The sequence below is a fragment of the Carlito syrichta genome, unplaced genomic scaffold (assembly GCF_000164805.1).
Source record: "Carlito syrichta isolate Samal-C Ts95f unplaced genomic scaffold, Tarsius_syrichta-2.0.1 Scaffold304534, whole genome shotgun sequence".
Classification (NCBI taxonomy): Eukaryota; Metazoa; Chordata; class Mammalia; order Primates; family Tarsiidae; genus Carlito; species Carlito syrichta.
This window is the reverse complement of record NW_007248630.1, coordinates 126,964-145,303: the sequence shown is the minus strand read 5'-3', so window position 1 is coordinate 145,303 and position 18,340 is coordinate 126,964. Positions and strand designations below refer to the sequence as shown.

General features: G+C 37.6%; 1 protein-coding gene across 1 annotated transcript in view; it reads left to right on the top strand.

Annotated features, from left to right (window-relative positions):
- Nucleotides 1-9,338: 9,338 nt before the first annotated feature.
- The window catches only part of LOC103262520 (protein AF-10), a 128,380-nt gene continuing 119,378 nt past the window's right edge, over nt 9,339-18,340 (top strand). Inside the window, exons 1-3 of the mRNA XM_021713420.1 lie at nt 9,339-9,446; nt 11,840-11,933; nt 13,809-13,904. Coding sequence (XP_021569095.1) covers nt 9,400-9,446; nt 11,840-11,933; nt 13,809-13,904 — 237 coding nt within the window. The 5' untranslated portion in view covers nt 9,339-9,399. The remainder of the gene's footprint in view (nt 9,447-11,839; nt 11,934-13,808; nt 13,905-18,340) is intronic.

Sequence of the window (18,340 nt, the reverse complement as noted above, 5' to 3'; positions counted from 1 at the left end):
CAGTAGGATTGGTATAATCTCCTCCTTAAATGTCTTGTAGAATTCTGCTGGAAAGCCATCTGGTCCAGGGCTTTTTTTTTGTAGGTAGTTTTCTTATTACATGGTCAATTTCCTTGATTGTTATTGGTCTATTTAGGGCCTCAATTTCTTCTTGTTTCAACCTATGCAGGTTGTGTGATAACAGAAAGTCCTCCATTTCAGAAAGGTTTTCAAGTTTGTTTCCATACAAGTGTACATAGTAGTCTCTAATGATCTTTTGTATTTCTTCAGGATCAGATATGACTTCATCTTTTGTGTTTCTGATTGTGTTTATTTGGGCTTTTTCTTTCTTTTTCTTGGTCAGTCTAGCTGGGGAACCATCTATCTTGTTTATCCTTTCAAAGAACCAGCGTTTTGTTTCATTGATTTTTTTGTATTATCTTTTTGACTTCTATGTCCTGGATTTGGGCTTTTATTTTGGTGATTTGGATTCTTCTGCTAAAATGAGAGGTTTTGTGATCTTTTCCAGTTTCCTTAGGTGGCTTCTTAGGCTGTTAATTTGTGATCCTTCCATTTTCTTCATGTGCGTTTGTAGGGATATAAATTCCCCTCTTACTACAGCTTTCATGGTGTCCCAGAGATTTTGGTAAGATGTTTCTTCATTTTCATTTGTTTCCAGGTATCTTTTAATCTCTGTTTTGATTTCATCATTGACCCAGGAGTTGTTTCACATCATGCTGTTTAGTGTCCATGTCTTTGTGGGTTTGGGGAGGGGACTTTGTTGGTGTTAATGCTTATTTTTATTCCACTGTGGTCCAAGAAGGTGCATGGTAAAATTTCAGTCCTTTTAAATTTGCTTATTCTTGTCTTATGGCGAAGTATGTGGTCAATCATAGAGTACGTTCCATGTGGTAATGAGTAGAATTTGTATTCTGTGGTCTTTGGATGGAGGGTTCTGTAGGTATCAGTTAAGTCTATTTGATCAAGAGTCACATTGAGGCTTCGGATCTCGTTGCTGATTTTTTGTCCTGCTGATCTGTCTAGGGTTGTGAGTGGGGTATTAAAGTTCACAGCTAGGATGGTATTGGAGTCGATATCTTTTTTTAGTTTACCTAGGAGCTGCTTTATGAAAGTTGGTGCTCCTATGTTCGGTGCATGTATGTTTAGGATGGATATTTCCTGTTGATGGATTGAACCTTTTATCATTATGTAGTGGCCTTCTGTATCTTTTTTAGTTTTTGATAGCTTAAAGGGTATTTTGTCTGAGATTAAGATCACGAGTCCTCCTTTCTTTTGTGTTCCAGTCGCCTGAAAATTTGTTTCCCATCCTCTTACTTTGAGTCTGTGAGTGTCCTTTCTAGTGAGTTGAGTCTCTTGAAGGCAATAGATTGTTGCCTGGTGATGTTTTATCCATTTTGCCATTCTGTGTCTTTCAGTGGTGTATTTAGTCCATTCACATTCAATCTAATTATTGAGATGTGAGAGTTGATCCCTATCATAATGTTGTTACAGAGTTGTTGTTCTTCCTGTTTGTGTGTCGTCTTTCTTTTGGTTTTAGAGTTGGATCATGTGTGTTTTTAATCTTTGGCCTGTACTCTTGTGAAGAACGTTGTTGTTTTTTTTTCCTTCTCTTCTGTGTTCAATGCTTTCTTAAGTGTTTCTTGTAGCGGTGGTCTTGTGGCAGCATAGGTTTTTAGGGATTGGATATCTGGGTTAGATTTCAATTCTCCCTCACTGATGAAGCTTAGCTTGGCTGGGTAAGTTATTTTCGGTTCAAATTGTTTATCTTTTAGAACTTTGAAGATAGGGCTCCAAGCTCTCCAAGCCTGGAGGGTTTCTGTAGATAAATCTGCTGCTATTCTAATTGGTCTTCCCTGGTAGGTAGTCTGACCTTTTTCTCTTGCTGCCTTTAGGATTTTTTCTTTTATTCCTACTTTGTTTAGGCGAATTATTATATGTCTGGGAGTTGGTCTTTTCATTTGTTGTCTTGCAGGGGTTCTCTGCGTCTCTTGTGTTTGAATTTTTTCATCCTTGATGAGATAAGGGAAGTTTTCTTGAATGATTTCATGAAATGTTTGTTACAGTGTGGCCTCTGTTTCTCTCTCTGCCTCAGGAAGGCCAATTACTCTTAGGTTCGGTCTCTTGAAGTGGTAATTCATCTCTTGAAGGTTTAGTTCTGTCTTTTTGAGCTGCTTTTCTATGCTTTTGACAGTTTGAGTTGGTTCTGTGTTTTGGTCTTCAAGCTCTGAGATTCTTTCTTCTGCTTGGCTAATTCTGCTTTCCATGCTTTTTAGTTTGTTATTTATTTCCATCATAGTATTCTTTACTGCTGTTATTTCTGACATCAGCTCCTTCCTGTTTTCCTCTTGTCTATCCTCAATTTTTAAAATTCTCTCTATTAATGTCTTGATGTCTGGGTTTGTTGCATGTGACCAGTCATTCTGGGGGCTCTTCATTGTTTTTGTTCCCTAATCTGTTTTCCCAGTGTCTGATCTCCCAGAGGTCTGTATGAGACCTGTATTCTTCTTTTGGTCTTTCTTCATTTGTGCAGTTTTCCCCCCTCCCTACTTTTTCCTTCCGTCCACTTCACCGTCTTCTTTAATTCTGTTATTCAGGTGTGGATGGGTTGTTTTTACTTCTGTTTGTTCAATTTCCTATTCTTGTTTATGTATGTCCTCTTACTTTGTTCAATTCTGGAGTTGCACTGTAGGTTGCGAGTGGTCCTTTTTGGAGTTTTGAGATTTACTTAAGCAGGGAGCTGTGATTCAAAATCTATCTGCAGGTCCTGGTATCCACTGACAGGTGTAAGAATAATCTGAAACCCACTTCCCACTGCCTTGGAATCTGTCCATGCAGTGGAGTTGTAGGTTTACTCCCTGAAAATAAAATGCGGTTAACAGAGGGAAGAGAATGGAGCAGGCAGTGGGAGGTAAGAGGTGGGTGGAGAGAGAGAGGGGTAAGAGTGAAAACAGATGAGTGTACCAACAAATGGAGAGAGAGACAACAATTGAAACATAAAGACAATAGACCACAGCTACAAACTAACCAACTCCCATACAAAAAAGCCTAAAACATACAATGTTGCTAACATACAAACCTCCTTATTGGTGTGCTATTCCTCTATACAAAGATATGGTTTACAGAGAGAAGAAAATAAAAGAAGGGAAAAGGAGGAGAAAAAAGGGGCGGGAACAAAACAGAAGGAATAGAATCAAGTCAGTAGACTAACAGAAGCAATCAAGCACACTCTGAGACTTTTTGTTTAAGTCGAATGTCCTTTCAGCTCTGATTTCTAGCTGTCTTTTCAAGCTAGTAAGTTTGTTCAAGGTTAGGATCAGTTGCCCCCTGCCCTGCTGTGAAGGGCAGTTCAGTTCATCACTCGGTTCCCCGCTGCCCCGTTCACTACTCAGATCTGACCTGTGTCTGTCAGGCTTCCATTTTTCCCCTTTTGGTGTTGTTACCTTGAATCGCCAGCAGGGGGTGTTATCCCTTGCTCCAGATGGTCTTTGTCACAGCTACTCGCCTGCCCTTAAGGGAAGGGAGATAGCCTGGAGGCACAGAGGAGGAGACCCACGGTCTGGCAGGATGTCCAGGGGTAGTAGACCTCGGCAGATCTTGCTGGCAGGGGCTTCAAGGTCTGAGGTCGTGGATCGCCTCAGGCACGGGTGTGTGATGTGTAATGGCTGCCTTGGCGGTGGCGGCTATGGCTCACCTCAGGCACTGACTGTCCGATGTGGAATGGCTGTTTTGGTGGTGGCGGGAGCAGCAGCAGCAGCAGCAGCAGGAGCAGCAGCAGCTGCAGCAGCTGCGGCTCCCGGCGGCTGGCCCCAGGCACAGGCGGAGTGGTGTGTAAAGGCGGAGTGATGTGTAATGGCTTGGAAGCGGTGGCGGCGTCTCACCTCTGGCAGTGGCGGTACAATGTGGAATGGCTGGTGGCTGTGGCGGCAGCGGCAGCAGTGGCAGCCACAGTAGCTCTTCTATTTTTTTACCCCCTCAGTTGTTCGGCAGAATGGATGTGGTTTTGTCGTTTGGGACCATTTTCTCAATAATCATGTTACTTCCTTTGTATATTTTCTTCTTGATCCAATAGCTACTTGGTGAGAATTTTTATTTATGATTATTTTCTGAGTTGGAGTCTCATTCTGTCACCCAGGCTGGAGGGCAGTGGCACGCTCCTGGCCACCGCAGCTTCCGCCTGCTGGGCTCTGGCGATCCTTCCACCTCAGCCTTCCAAGTAGTTGGAACTACAGGCATGTGCTACCACGCCCGGCTAATTTTTTATTTATTGTAGAGATGAGGTCTTGCCAAGTTGTCTGGGTTGGTCTCGAACCCTCGGACTCAGGCAGTCCTCTCACCTTTGCCTCCCAAAGTGCTGGGATTACAGGTTGAGCCACCCAGCCCGGCCCTTGGTGAGAATTTAAAAGCTGCAAATCACTTTTCCCCTCCTTGCTTCCTTTGTCTTAGAGCTCTGTTGTTAGGTGCCTATATACTTAATTCTGTGATAGATTAACCTTTTTATTATTCTGAAATATTCCTCATTTCTAATAACATTTTTATGTCAAAATCTCTTTGCCTGGTATAGGCACTCCAGCTGTCTTATGCTTGCTCTTTTCATAGTATGTCTTCCCTTTTCCATTCTTTGACTTGCAACTTATTTGTACCTTTGAATCTAAAGTATGCTTCCTGTAAACAGTAATTAGTTGGAACTTATTTTTTGAATCCAGTTTGTCAATCTCTGCCCCCCTCCACACAATTAATTAATTATTCTTTTGAGTTGGAGTCTTACTCTGTTGCCCAGACTGGAGTGCAATGGCACGCTAATGGCCACCATAGCCTTGACCTGCTGGGCTCAAGCAATCCTTTCACCTCAGCCTTCCAAGTAACTGGAACTCCAGGCATGTGTCACCTCCAAGCATGTGACTCCAGGCCTGTCTAATTTTTTATTTATTGTAGAGATGAGGTCTCACCGAGTTGTCCAGGCTGGTCTTGAACCGGTGGACTCAGGTATCCTCTTATCTCAGCCTCTCAAAGTGCTGGGACTATAGGCGTTAGCCACCGTGCTGTGCCAGCCATCACCTTTATTTTTGAAAGATAGCTTTGGCAGGTATAGGATTCTTGGTTTACAGTTTTTTTTCTTCTTTCATTGTTTTTAATATGCTATCCCACTGCCCTCTGGCCTCCATAGTTTCTGATGGGACCTCAGGTGCTAATTTTATTGTATTTTTAAAAAATATGTGAAAAGTCATTTTTCTCTTGCTGTTTTCGATATTTTTGCATTGACGTGATTTTCCAAGGTGATCCGGGGTCCTCTTCAGATGTGCATAGTCTTTCCAGCTGTTAGGTATGAATGTGATTTTATTTCCAAGTCTGGTTTCTTAGGAGTTGCCCCTGGATCAGAGTAACTTATTGTTCAGCTAGTTTTTGATTAGGGGTTATTCTAAGGCCCTTTGAGATTTATTGGTATGGATTTCTATGTGACTTGAGGAATGCCTTTATATCAGTCACAAATCCTACTTTAGTGTTTCCTAATGGGTGCAATCTAGTTCATGTGCATATCTTCTATTCCTAGGGATGAGTATGATCCCAGGAAGGCTCTTCTTTGGTGTCTTTTTCTAGTTCTGTCTGTTAATCTTCTGCCTGGTATGTTGTGTTCGTTTCCATTTTTAGCTACCAGTCCTGTCTTAATTGCTCACTACCAAAGTCTCCATTGTGTTTTCTTCCTCCAAGTTTACTTGAATGTTGTTTTCTTTTTTTCTTTTTTTTTTTGAGTTGGAGTCTCACTCTGTCACCCAGACTGGAGTGCAGTGGCTGCTCCCGGCCACCGCAGCCTCGACCTGCTGAACTCCGGCGATCCATCCGCCTCAGCCTTCCAAGTAACTGGAACTACAGGTGCGTGCTACCACGCCCTGTAATTTTTTGATTTATTGTAGAGGTGATGTCTTGCCAAGTTGAATGTTTTTTTGAGTTGGGGTTTTGCCCTCTTATCTAGGCTGAAGTGCAGTGGCATGCTCACGACCATCACAATCTCAACCTCTGCTAGGCTTAGGCAATCTTTAGATCTCAGTTTTCCAAGTAGGTGGAATCACAATCATGTGCCATCACATCTGGCTATTTTTTTGATTTATTGTGGAGATGAGGTCTTGCCAAGTTGTCCAGGCTGGTCTGGAATTCCTGGGCTAAGGTGATCCTCTTGTCTCAACCTCCCAAAGTGCTGGGATTATGTACATGAGCCACTGTGCCCAGCATGTATTTGAATTTTATTGAGTATACTGGACATAGAAGTCAAGTACTTTATTAATATTATTTTTGCATGACAAATTATAATTGTATACATTTGTGGGGTACAATGTGATGTTTTGATGTATGAGGTGGGACCCTAAAAAACCAGAATTAGTTTATTAAAAATTGTGTATTTTTACATGTTTTAAACTGCAGTCACTTTCAAAGTACTCACTGTTTTATGCAATACACCTATTGAGGTGTTTTTCCCATTGCTTAAAGCAGTTTTTGAACTTGTCAATTTTGATGCCTCTTAGTGCTTCTGCCATTTTTTGTTTCACCTCTTCCACATCAGCAAAATGTTTCCCTTTGAGGCTTTTGTCATCCAGGGAAAAAAAGATAAAGTTGCTTGGGATGAAATGGTGTGAATAGGAAGAGTGGGGCATGGGTGGGCCATGCCGTTTTTGGTCAAAAATTGCTGAATGCTCAGTGTGGTGTGGGCAGATGCACTTGTAAATCACCCATCATGAAATGGGCAAACATGTTGAAAGAATCTCCATTAAAATCCTCACCAAAGCTGAACGCAGCCACTCTCAACAATGCTAGCTGGTAAACTGATGCCGATGGATGGGTTCCTAAAACACTTAACCTAGTAAGGGGAAACCTGTACTACACGGGTCTGCCTTCTAAAAAATAATTCCATTTGTTTTGGGGTCCCCTTTCATATGTATGCAACATGGAATTCTCCACTGTTTTTGATAGTGCCCTTAAGTACGAGTTCCAAGTCTTATTACAAATAAAGTCTGTCCTCTCAGGCAGAGCTATTGAATTTTTTGGTCCTTAAGGGCCCCTTAAGTGTACAACCTGTGCCATACTACTCTGAAACTGGGGATGGAGACAGTAGCTATCTTCTCTCGAAGAGACACTCTCGTTCTGTGACAGGGTGTTAGGAGGAGAGTAGGGTATGGTAGCTTCCTGTATATTCAGTTTGCTTCTTCTAATGTGGAACTTCACCCTACCAGCTTGCTGGGGCAGGGATAATAGGACCTCAGGGTTCTTGACTTGTTGTGTGGGTGGGATTCTATGAATGGGAGCTGCTATGGCTGCATAGGAGGAGAGTGACTGGAAACCCGGCCCTCCTAGGGTAAAACTGTAGTCCTAGACTAGCTGATTGTACCCGGAAGCCCTTATCTTCTTGGCACACCTACCTAGAGTGAAACTTCTATCTTGGGGAGTTGTGGAGAATAGGGATGGTGGAAGCAGGTCATGGCTTAAATGTCTCAAACTTACTGTTATCACTGAGATGTAGTATATTTTCTTGGATAAATTTTTTTCTATATGCTGCTTGTCCTTAGGATGATTCCAGAGACTTGACTTGTTTTTCACCTATGAAATGGTTACTTACTTCTCTGAAGACAGAGGATCTCCCACTCTGAATGTTACCACCTTTTTTAAATGAAAAAAACCTGTTATGATTTTGAATTTTATTGAATGGTTTAATAATGGTTTCTGTTCACTCTCAGCTCTTTGGAAGTTACTGAGGTATTCTTTGAGGGCTGTTTAGCATATTTCTCTAGAATTTTGCCATGTAAAATGTTATTCAAGGTGCTCTGTTCTTTTTAAAAAAATCTTGTTGATCATTTGTAGACACAAAATGTGTGCTAAATTCTACCATTGAAATGTATACTCTTGTACTTTGGACAGTTAGTGATGATTTTATTCAGTGTCTAGATTGGTTTGGGGGTGATTTGAGTTTCTGTGTTTTAGAGATATAAAATGATTTTTGTAATTCAATTCATTCTGAAGTTTTATTTTTCAGCATAGGAATTGAAAATTTACTCAGCTAGCTATTCTCCCCTCCTCCCACCCCCAGACTGGGTCCTGGTAAATATTGTTGCATGATATTTTTTTGGTACCATAGTACAGAGTAAATATTACTCTTTTTAATTTGGCTAGGTTATACCTTTTTACTGTTGGAAATTGGTTTCTTTTTAGATATAAAACACTTGGTTACATGTAGTTAGGCATTACTTTTTGTATACTCAAGGTCCAGTCAGGTAATTTATTCATTACACATGAATACTCACAGATTACTATTAATGTAATTCAGTTTTTGTTACATGACAAGCCATGATTTTGAGCTGTGAAAATTTGGTACTGTTAGTTTTTTGTTGTTGTTGTTGCTGAGTCGGGATCTTACTTTGTCACCCAGGCTGGAGTGTGGTGGTACATTCATGACTTACTGCAGCCTTGACCTTCTGGACTCAGGCGATTCTTCTGTCTCAACCTCCCAAGTAGCTGGGACTACACCATCACATCTGGCTTTTTAAAAAAATTTTTTATCGAGATAAGGTCTCGCTATGTTGCCCAGGTTGCCCTCAAACTCCTGGGCTCAAGTACTCCTTCCGTCTCTGTCACCCCATAGTGCTGAGATTACAGACATGAACCACTGTGCTTGGCCTAGTTTTTTTTTTTTTTTTTTTTTTAGCTCACACTGTGGTGTGTAGATATTGTATAGATATGTCAGTCAAAGATGCTGAGGGGCGTATAACTCCTGGGTCATTTCTGACCTTAAAGTGTCTTCTTCGCCAGGCCCTAGGGTGTGAGGTTGGTGAATTGAATGGGCATCCCATGTAGGGTTTCTCATCCCATGTAAGGTTTTTTGGGATGACCAAAACCATACCTATTTACATAGACAGGGCTGACCTTTGTGTTTTAGGTCCCAGCTCCTTGTATCAAACCAGCAGAGAGGAAAGATAAACCTCTTTTTTTACATCCTTGTTACAGGAATCAGTTGAATATTGTTGAGGGGGTGTTAAGAAAAAGAGCTGTGGAAGACTATGTCCTGACCCCTGACTTCATTGCCTGGGAAGAGTCTTTTTGTTTTGCAAGGTTATTGAGACTAATGAAAATAGTGCCTTTCTGAATTTTTTAACAAGACTATTTGTATGTTGTTAAATTCATGCTTTCCTTTTTGCATTGCTTATAAAAATTAGATTACTGCCCCCCCCAAAATTGTGTTTTGAAGTGTAAAGTAGGTTAGATAGTAAACTTGATCTTCATTTCTCAATATCATTATAAAATTCATGTTTATGTTAAGCTCTTACATGATATTTTAATTTTGTTTTGTTGTTTTACCCTAAGACTTGCTACATTTGTGACGAACAAGGAAGAGAAAGCAAAGCAGCCACTGGTGCTTGCATGACATGTAATAAACATGGATGTCGACAAGCTTTCCATGTAACATGGTAAGGACATTTCCATTATACAGAACTGAAATTGGTGAACACCTTGTATAGCAATTGTAAGTTTAAGATTTGGGTACTCAAACGTTAATTACAATAAATTTTATTGGAATAGCTATATGTTCACATTAGTTATTGTAATAAAGATAATTCTAATACCAGTATATTTGTTTGCAATAAATGGACCCTCATTCTAATGTCTTATCCTATGCAAGCTTTACTTTCATCTTGTTTAAGATATTGATATTGATTAGCTACCCTTTGATTTGTTACTAGGATTAAATGAGCTGATATAGGTAAACTTAGCGCAGTGTCTGAATATTAGTAAGGATGAAAGTGCTTCTTTACCTTCTATGTCTCAAGGGAAAAGTAATATAGTCACTGTCATTCTCAATGCTATGGCGGCTACTTATCAAAAATTTACTTTAGATATTTTTTCAGCATAAAATTTCAAGGGCAGGCCAGGTGTGTTGGCTCACGCCTGTAATACCAGCACTTTTGGCAACCGAGGTGAGAGGATTGTTTGAGCCCAGGAGTTTGAGACCGGACCAGCCTGGGAAACATAGTGAGATTTTGTCTCTACAGATTAGCCAGGTCTGGTGGTGTACACTTGTAGTCCCAGCGACTCAGGAGGCTGAGACTGGAGAATTGCTTGAGCCCGGGAGTTTTAGATAGCAGTTTCACATGAAATATTAGAAATAATTCATGCCCTTTTTTTTTTTTTGAGTTGGAGTCTCACTCTGTCGCCCAGGCTGGAGTGCAGAGGCCGCTCCCGGCCGCCTTAGCTTTCCGAGTAGTCGGAATTACAGGCGCGCGCTACCACGCCCAGCTAATTCATGCACTTATTTTTTAGCAAATCACCCATCCCTAGCTGCCAGAGTAGGCATAGGCTCATTTCCTGTGCTCTTATTATTTGGATAAATCAAGTCCATTTTATACTAATTTTGTGGAATAGAAAAAATTTTTGACTTTTATAAATTCTCTAATTACTGTGTCCAATTTCTAAAGATGAAAGTGCTTTTTTGGGTGCGAGATCTATATATTAATACTATAAGTTTGGGATGTTGAAAGTATGTTCATTACCATTGCCCAAATTTATGTATTCATTCATTCATTTACTCATTCAATTTTCTTTTACTGGGAAATAGTAAAACTGAAATAAAGCTGTTTTGTAATTTGGGTAAAGACCTTCAGATAAATATATTTAAATACATCTTTGGGAATTTTTTTTAGATTTGGTCAGTCTTTGCTGTTATACTTTAGCATGGGTGATTGAATTAATAGCATTTAATTGACTATTGCATATCTGTTAAAAGTGTGAAAGGTTAAATTGACAACATGATTATGAAGTTTAACATTTTCTGTTTTTTTTTTTTTTTTTTTTTGAGTTTGAGTCTCACTCTGTTGCCCAGGCTGGAGTGCAGTGGCATGCTCACGCCAACTGCAGCCTCAACCTGCTGGGCTCTGGTGATCCTTCCGCCTCAGCCTTCCAAGTAGCCGGAACTACAGGCATGCGCTACCAAACCCAGCTAAATTTTTTTGATTTATTGTAGAGACAAAGTCTCCCCAAGTTGGCCAGGTGGGTCTCGAACCCGTGGGCTCAGGCAGTCCACTCGCCTTGGCCTCCCAAAGTGCTGGGATTACAGGCTGAACCACTGAGCCCGACCACATTTTCTGTTTTTTAAAAAAATGCATATCATAACTTCAGGTTTCAGTTTCAGTTTTTTCATTATTATTATTATTTAAATAATTGATTTATTTAATATAGAGTTGTAGGGGTATAAGTGAGGTTTTACTACATAGTAGACTGCATGCAGGTGAAGTACAGGCTTCCAGGTGACCCTCATTCCTCTTTCATTATTTTTGACTAAAATCACAACTTAAGTTTATCTTGGTTATTGTACTATGACTTAAAGCATTTAGAGTTGCAAAATTAGTCTTGGGTGAGTGACTTTTTCCTTGTAAGATTATATAATCTGTATCCATGGGTCAAATGCCATCCCATGTCTTTTTAGCCTTTTAGAGGCAGGATCTTTGCATTTGTACAATTGTTACAAATTGAAAAGGTAAAATGAAGTGTTAATTATAGGGAGGAAAGGGAATGTAGCTTAAACATAAAGTCTATTTGCTGTTATAAAACGTGTATACATCTTCATCCTTGATAGAGATGTATGAAGAGATTATTATAAGCCATAAGTATAACTTAAAATCTTCAGTTGCATGTTGAGATGAAATGTGCTTGGTCATAGATCGAATAAAGCTTTTTATTTTTCCTTTTTGTCTTAGTAAATATATTTTATTACAAGTCTTTTATGCTTGGAAGTAAATTTCATTTGTTTATATGTCCAAGTAATGTGGTCTGAGCTTTTATTGGCATACTTGGCTTTTATTTCCAGCGCTCAGTTTGCTGGACTACTTTGTGAAGAAGAAGGTAATGGTGCAGATAATGTCCAGTATTGTGGATACTGTAAATACCATTTTAGTAAGCTGGTAAGTATTTGTCTTGAGTTTAATATTAAAATGATAATGATTAGTTTTGATCATAAAGTAACACTTTTATTTTTAAAAAGCATGTAATAATTTCTTTCCCTTGATTTTTGCTTGAGATTAAGTTTGTTTAGCATGTTCTTTATTGGAAGTGTAGTAATTTAAAAAAATCTTGCCTTGCTTAGGTGCTTTGAAAGGTGAATATTAGAAAAATATTCTCATTTAGAATATATATTTATTAACAGTAAATGCTGGTATATAACTGGTGGGAAAAATTAATTTGTAAATGACTTAAAATAGTCAATAGTTCAGTTAATTTGACTTATGGCACATGATTATGTGTTTTGTGGTTACTCATTTCTTGTGTTTCTACTTCATTACCATTGCCCAAATTTATTTATTTATTCAATTTGGTTTTACTGGGAAATAGTAAAACTGAAATAAAGCTGTGTTGTAATTTGGGTAAAGACCTTCAGATAAATATATTTAAATACAACTTTGGGAATTTTTTAGATTTGGTCAGTCTTTGCTGTCATACTTTAGCATGGATGATTGAATTAATGACATTTAATTGACTTGCATATCTGTGTCCAGGTTCCTTTGGAAGAATCAATATTTCTATAAGGTTCCAAGTCTCTATTTCTTATTCTTTGATGATGCATGTTCATACACTAAAGGTTTAAGGCTTCTTTGTCTTCGATGTCTTTAAAATTATTACCTTTCTTTTGTGAATGGGGCTATTTCTTTCTTTTTAAAATACATAAAATTAGAGGGGCCCGTGTCTCATGAAATGAGCAACTCATGCCTCCAGTATTCTGGTTCATGCATATGAAATACTTTCAAGAGTGTGTATCATTTGATTTGAAGCATGAATCGTTTGATTCTGAAAGCTTTTATCTTAGTGACTAACAGGATATTGAGATGTTTTAGGAGAAATGTTGAGATTGTAAAACTGAAAAATTTTCTCTCTGGGTATCAAAAGCATAATGATATCTTCATTTTCTTAAATGAGAGATGATGTTGGTAAAATATAAAAACAATGAAATGGGTTTTGAAGTTTGTGAATACAGAATTTTCTTATTGCTAATTATTGACATGATGTTATACTGTTTCCTAGTTGGGGAAAAAATCTGTTTAATACTTTAATAAGGTTGTATAAACTATATTTCCATAGAACTTGAACATCTTTTAAGTGTCATTTTTATATAGTTAAAAACAGTTATGGTACCACCAACTTTTAAACACCCCAAATAACCCTCACCTTCATACTTGATTATTGATTATGCAGTTGCAAATTTTAAACAGAGATGTGTAAAAGTTGTTAGTAATGCTTTGAAAAATGCATGGGTCTAATACTGACATTTTGTTTAATTTTTAAAAATGAATTGCAGAGAGAAGTTTTTAGGAAACTGTATGCCTTGATACTGAAAGTATAAGATTAAAATGCTTTTTTTGCTTTTCCTAGTGGCATAAAGTAACTCTTCAAGTATTTACTTTTCTATTCTTCTAGTCTTGGCATTCTTCTTTAATATAGTGTTTTCTATTTTGGTTAAAATATTTTCTTTTTTATTTAAAGCAGACATTGAAAATATCTAGTAGCTTGTTTGACAATAGATAATCTATTTCACTTATTTCAATAAATTTACAAAAATAAGGCATTTATGTTAAGTTTAGGGTTAGATTTTCTTTATAATGCAATGGAAGATATATGGATGATGTCTAAAGTGGATTATGTAGATTGAAATAGTGAGACTTTTTAAAAAATTTCAGTAGACATGTAAAAATACTTCACACTTGAATTGGTTTAAGCCTGACAAAAAGATTATTTAAAAAATTTTATATACATATCCATATATGTATATATATTTTCTTTTTTAGAAAAAGAGCAAACGGGGATCTAATAGGTCATATGATCAAAGTTTAAGTGATTCTTCCTCTCACTCTCAGGATAAACATCATGAGAAAGAGAAAAAAGTAAGTGCACTTATTGTTGCTAAATTTGTAGCGCATCTACTTAATAGATTTTTTTTGTCTTTTTAGATATAATTAAGTTCATCAAAGCTAAATGAAAAAAATGGAAATACAGAAAAAACTTTATTAATAAAGAGTTTTAAGTCAAAGAATAGGTTTAAAATAATGCCATATTTGTGAATATGGTTTTACCCGTTGCAGTTGAAAATTTAGAATATAACTTGATTGAAAGCACCAGAGAGAGTTCTTATATATGTTACTGTGGTCATCTTATGTTATTTTTAGGTGACTTCGACAATAATAGTTTGTTGCTATATATCAACAACTTATTACTTCCTTTGAAGTTATTGTCTCATCAGCTTTTTCCCTTTATAATAGAACAGGTTAGACGTTCTGTATTTTCTTGGCTATTTTTTCTTTTTTGTAGTGCTAATGGTTTATTACTTTTTTTCATGGCCAAATGTCAGACTGTTTGAGAATATTTTGCCTTTTAATTAAAACACTAAAAGCTTGCCTAAATACTAATCTGTCGCCTTCTGACTTAGCTGTTTTCTGCTTACAGTTTTATTTACTTTAAAGGAAATAATTATTTTTTAATGAACTAAAAAAAGAATACTGTAAACTCATTCATATTTAATTAATAATTCTTTAAGAACACACTACCAGTATAGTAAAAGGATCTGCTATGAAATGTTTTTTTAAAAAGTGAGGATAGAAAGGATATCTTCAAATGAAAAAGAATGTTATTCTTTTTTGTTTAATGTAATAGAGATGTCATCTCACTGTGTAATAGAGATGTCGTCTCACTGTGCTTACCAGACTAGTCTTGAACTCCTGGCCTCAAGTGATACTCTGGCCCAGCTTCTTAAAGTGCTGGGGTTACTGTACATGAGCTACCACACTTGGCTGGGAAAGAATATTATTCTCATATAATTTGAATAGATTAGGTTTGAAAATACTTCTGTAGATTGTATTTAAAAATTAGATCATGTAACATTTTCATATTTGTAAGCATGATTTGGGAATTGCTAATGTATAATGCTTTTAAAACATTTTGGTTTGAAGGTAAACATTTTAAAAACTTAAGTATTTAGTTTTGAGATTACATTTCTTACTATGAGTGAAATATAACTTTATACAACTAAGCACTTGTTCAGTGTGTGCGTGTGTATATATTTATTTCTTAGGCAGCAAGTATATATAGTAATATATCTGATTTCTTTTTGAAGTGGTTTTATGATAAAGTAACAATAATAGACATCTGTTTTGTGTGTATATTTTTAGGTTACTGATAAACAGTAGGTTTGATTTAATTAGCAGTTTTAGTAGGAAGCACTATAAGAGTCTATTTAAGCTTTTTATCCATGAACTAAAGATTCTTAGGGAGTGCTTATTATACATTGTGAAGAGGAAAATTTCACCATTAATGATATTATGTTTTGCCATTTCATGAACATTACCTTGTTTGAAGAAGTGCTCACTGCATGATTATATTTATTTTAATATATGCCCTGTCATGTTATTTGAAGGACAATTATCAAATGTAGTACAGTGTTAAATAAATATAGTGTGACTGACTGCATTTTCTTGATTTTAATTTTTTTTAGAGACAAGGTCTTGCTCTGTCGCACAGGCTGGTATGCAGTGCCCTCGACCTCTTTGGGCTCAAGCGATTCTTCTTGCTTTAGCCTTTTGAGTATCTGGGACTACAGGTGGGAGCCACCACACCTGGCTGGCTCTCTCTCTCTCTTTTTTTTTTGTGTGTAGTAATAATGGGGTTTCACTTTGTTGTTGATCAGGCTGCTCTTGAACTCCTGGCTTAAAGCAATCTTCTTGTGTTGGCCTCCCAAAGTGTTGGGATTACAGGTGTGAGCTACTGGCATGACTACATTTATTAATATTTTCAACATATTTTGCTCTGGTAATGAATTAGATTTTACATTTTATGAGTTTTTTGTCATTATGAGTGCTCGATTTTAAAACTTTGTGTTTAGTCAAACTTATTTAGCTTTAAATTTTAGAAGTATGTAAATACTGTTTGGATTTTACTTTTAGCACATATAAGTTTATTATAACTTGATTTTTGTTGTCAAGCTTAAAATTCATTTTTATATTTTTAATAACTGAGAGTTGCTGATCATTCATAAAGTAAACTTACTATAAATAAGGTAAACATACTAGAAATTTATTGTTAGACTTGTTTGCTATTTACTTTCACATGTGATATTTTGAAAAGATTGAGTGTTACAGGCTTTTTTCCCTTCTCTCACCTCTTTTTTGAGTCAGAGTCTCACTCTGTTGACCAGACTGGAGAACAATAGCATGATCATAGCTACCTCGTGCTCAACCTGCTGGGGCTCAGATGATCTTTCTACCTCAGTCTTCCAAGTAGCTGGAACTGTAGGCGTGTGCCACCATAACTGACTAATTTAAAAATATATATATATATATTGTAGAAACTAGGTCTTGCCAAGTTGCCATACTGGTCTCAAACCAGATCAACCAGTCCTCTCGCATTTGCCTCCTAAAGTGCAGGGATTACAGACTTGAGCCACTGCACCTGGCTCCTCACCTCTTTTAAGAATTATATGTCCAGTGCAATTGTCTTAAAAAATATGCTCAGCATGTTTACAAGATGTTGCATTGAAAAGTAATACTTGGCCCAGCGGTGTAGTGGCTTGTGCCTATAATACCAGCACTTTGGGAGGCCCAGGTGAGAGGATTGCCAGAGGCCAGAGGTTTGAAACCAGCCTGGGCAACTTGGCAATATCTCGTCTCTACAAGAAATAAAAAATAAAAAAAAGAAAACATGCTTTTAATTTACAAATATGTTCAACTTAGGATATTTTCAACTTGCAATGGGTTTACCCGACATAACCCCATGGTAAGTTGAGGAATGCACTGAATTTGTATTGATTTCACTGCATTGTAAGATTGAAACACCATATATTGAACAATTACAAGTCATGGACTGTCTGAATTTTAAAATACTGACATCTGACTAAATTATGAGTGCTTTTTTTTTTTTTTGAGTTGGAGTCTCACTCTGATGCCCAGACTGAGGGCAGTGGCATGTTCATGGCCACTGCAGCCTCAACCTGCTGGACTCAGGCGGTCCTTCCACCTCAGCCTTCCAAGTAGCTGGAACTGCAGGCATTTGCCACTATGCCTGGACAGTTTATCTTGATTTATTGTAGAGATGAGGTCTCACCAAGTTGCCCAGGCTGGCCTTGAACCCATGGGCTCAGGCAATCCTCTCACCTTGGCCTCCCAAAGTGCTAGGATTATAGGCGTGAGTCACCATGCTTGACCTGCCAATCCTTTTCTTATAGTATTACGATAATTGTTCATGGTCTGCTTATGAATGAGAGCATATGATACTCATTGTTTCTGTGATAGGTCACTCAGTATTATAGACTCTAAGTCCATTCAAGTTGCTGCAAATTTCATAGTTTTGCCCTTCTTTATGGCTGCATAATATTCCATTGTAATATGTACCATATTTTAAAAATCCAGTCCCCTTTCGATGGGCAGCATGGTTGGTTCCATGTTTTTGCTATTGTAAATAAAGCTGCAATAAACGTGTGTGCAGGTATCTTTTTCATAAAGTGATTTTGAGTTCCTCCAGGTATATTCCCAGTAGGGGGATTGCAGGGTCATATGGAAGATTGATTTTTAGATCTTTTAGGAATCGCCACACTATTTTCCACAGACGTTGTACTAGTTTACACTCCCACCAATGATGTAGAAATGTTCCCCTTTCCCCCCCCCGCATCCTCTCCATCATCTGTTGTTTTTTGAGTTATTGGTGATAGCTATCCTGACTGGAATTAGATGGTATCTCAGTGTAGTTTTAATTTGCATTTCTTTGATGACTAGTGAGGCTGAGCATTTTTTTCATGTATCTATTGGCTGCTCGTATGTTTTCTTTTGAGGTATCTATTCAAATCTTGCCCACTTTGTAATAGGACTGCTTATTGTTTTCTTTTTGAGTTCCTTGTAGATCCTAGATGTTAAACTTTTTCAGAAATACAGTTGACAAATATTTTTTCCTAGTTTGTTGTCTCTCCACTCTCTTGATGGTTTCTTTGGCTTTGCAGAAGCTTGTCAGTTTGATGAGGACCAACTTGTCTATCTTATCTCTTATGGCATGGGTACTTGGGTTTTGACCAGGAATTGGTTGCCAGTTCCAATTTCTGTAAAGGTGTCTCCCATATTTTCTAAGGTGCTCATAGTTTGAGGTTTTACATTTTGGTCTTTTATCCATTTAATGTTGATTTTTGTGTATGGTGATGGGTAGGGTCTTGTTTTAATCTTCTGTGTGTGGTCAGCCAGTTTTCCCAGCACCATTTACTGAATAGGTTCTCCTCTCCCCAGTCATCAGAGGTGGAGGCTTTGTCGAAGATGAGTTGGTTGAGAAATGGAGGTTTTGTTTTACT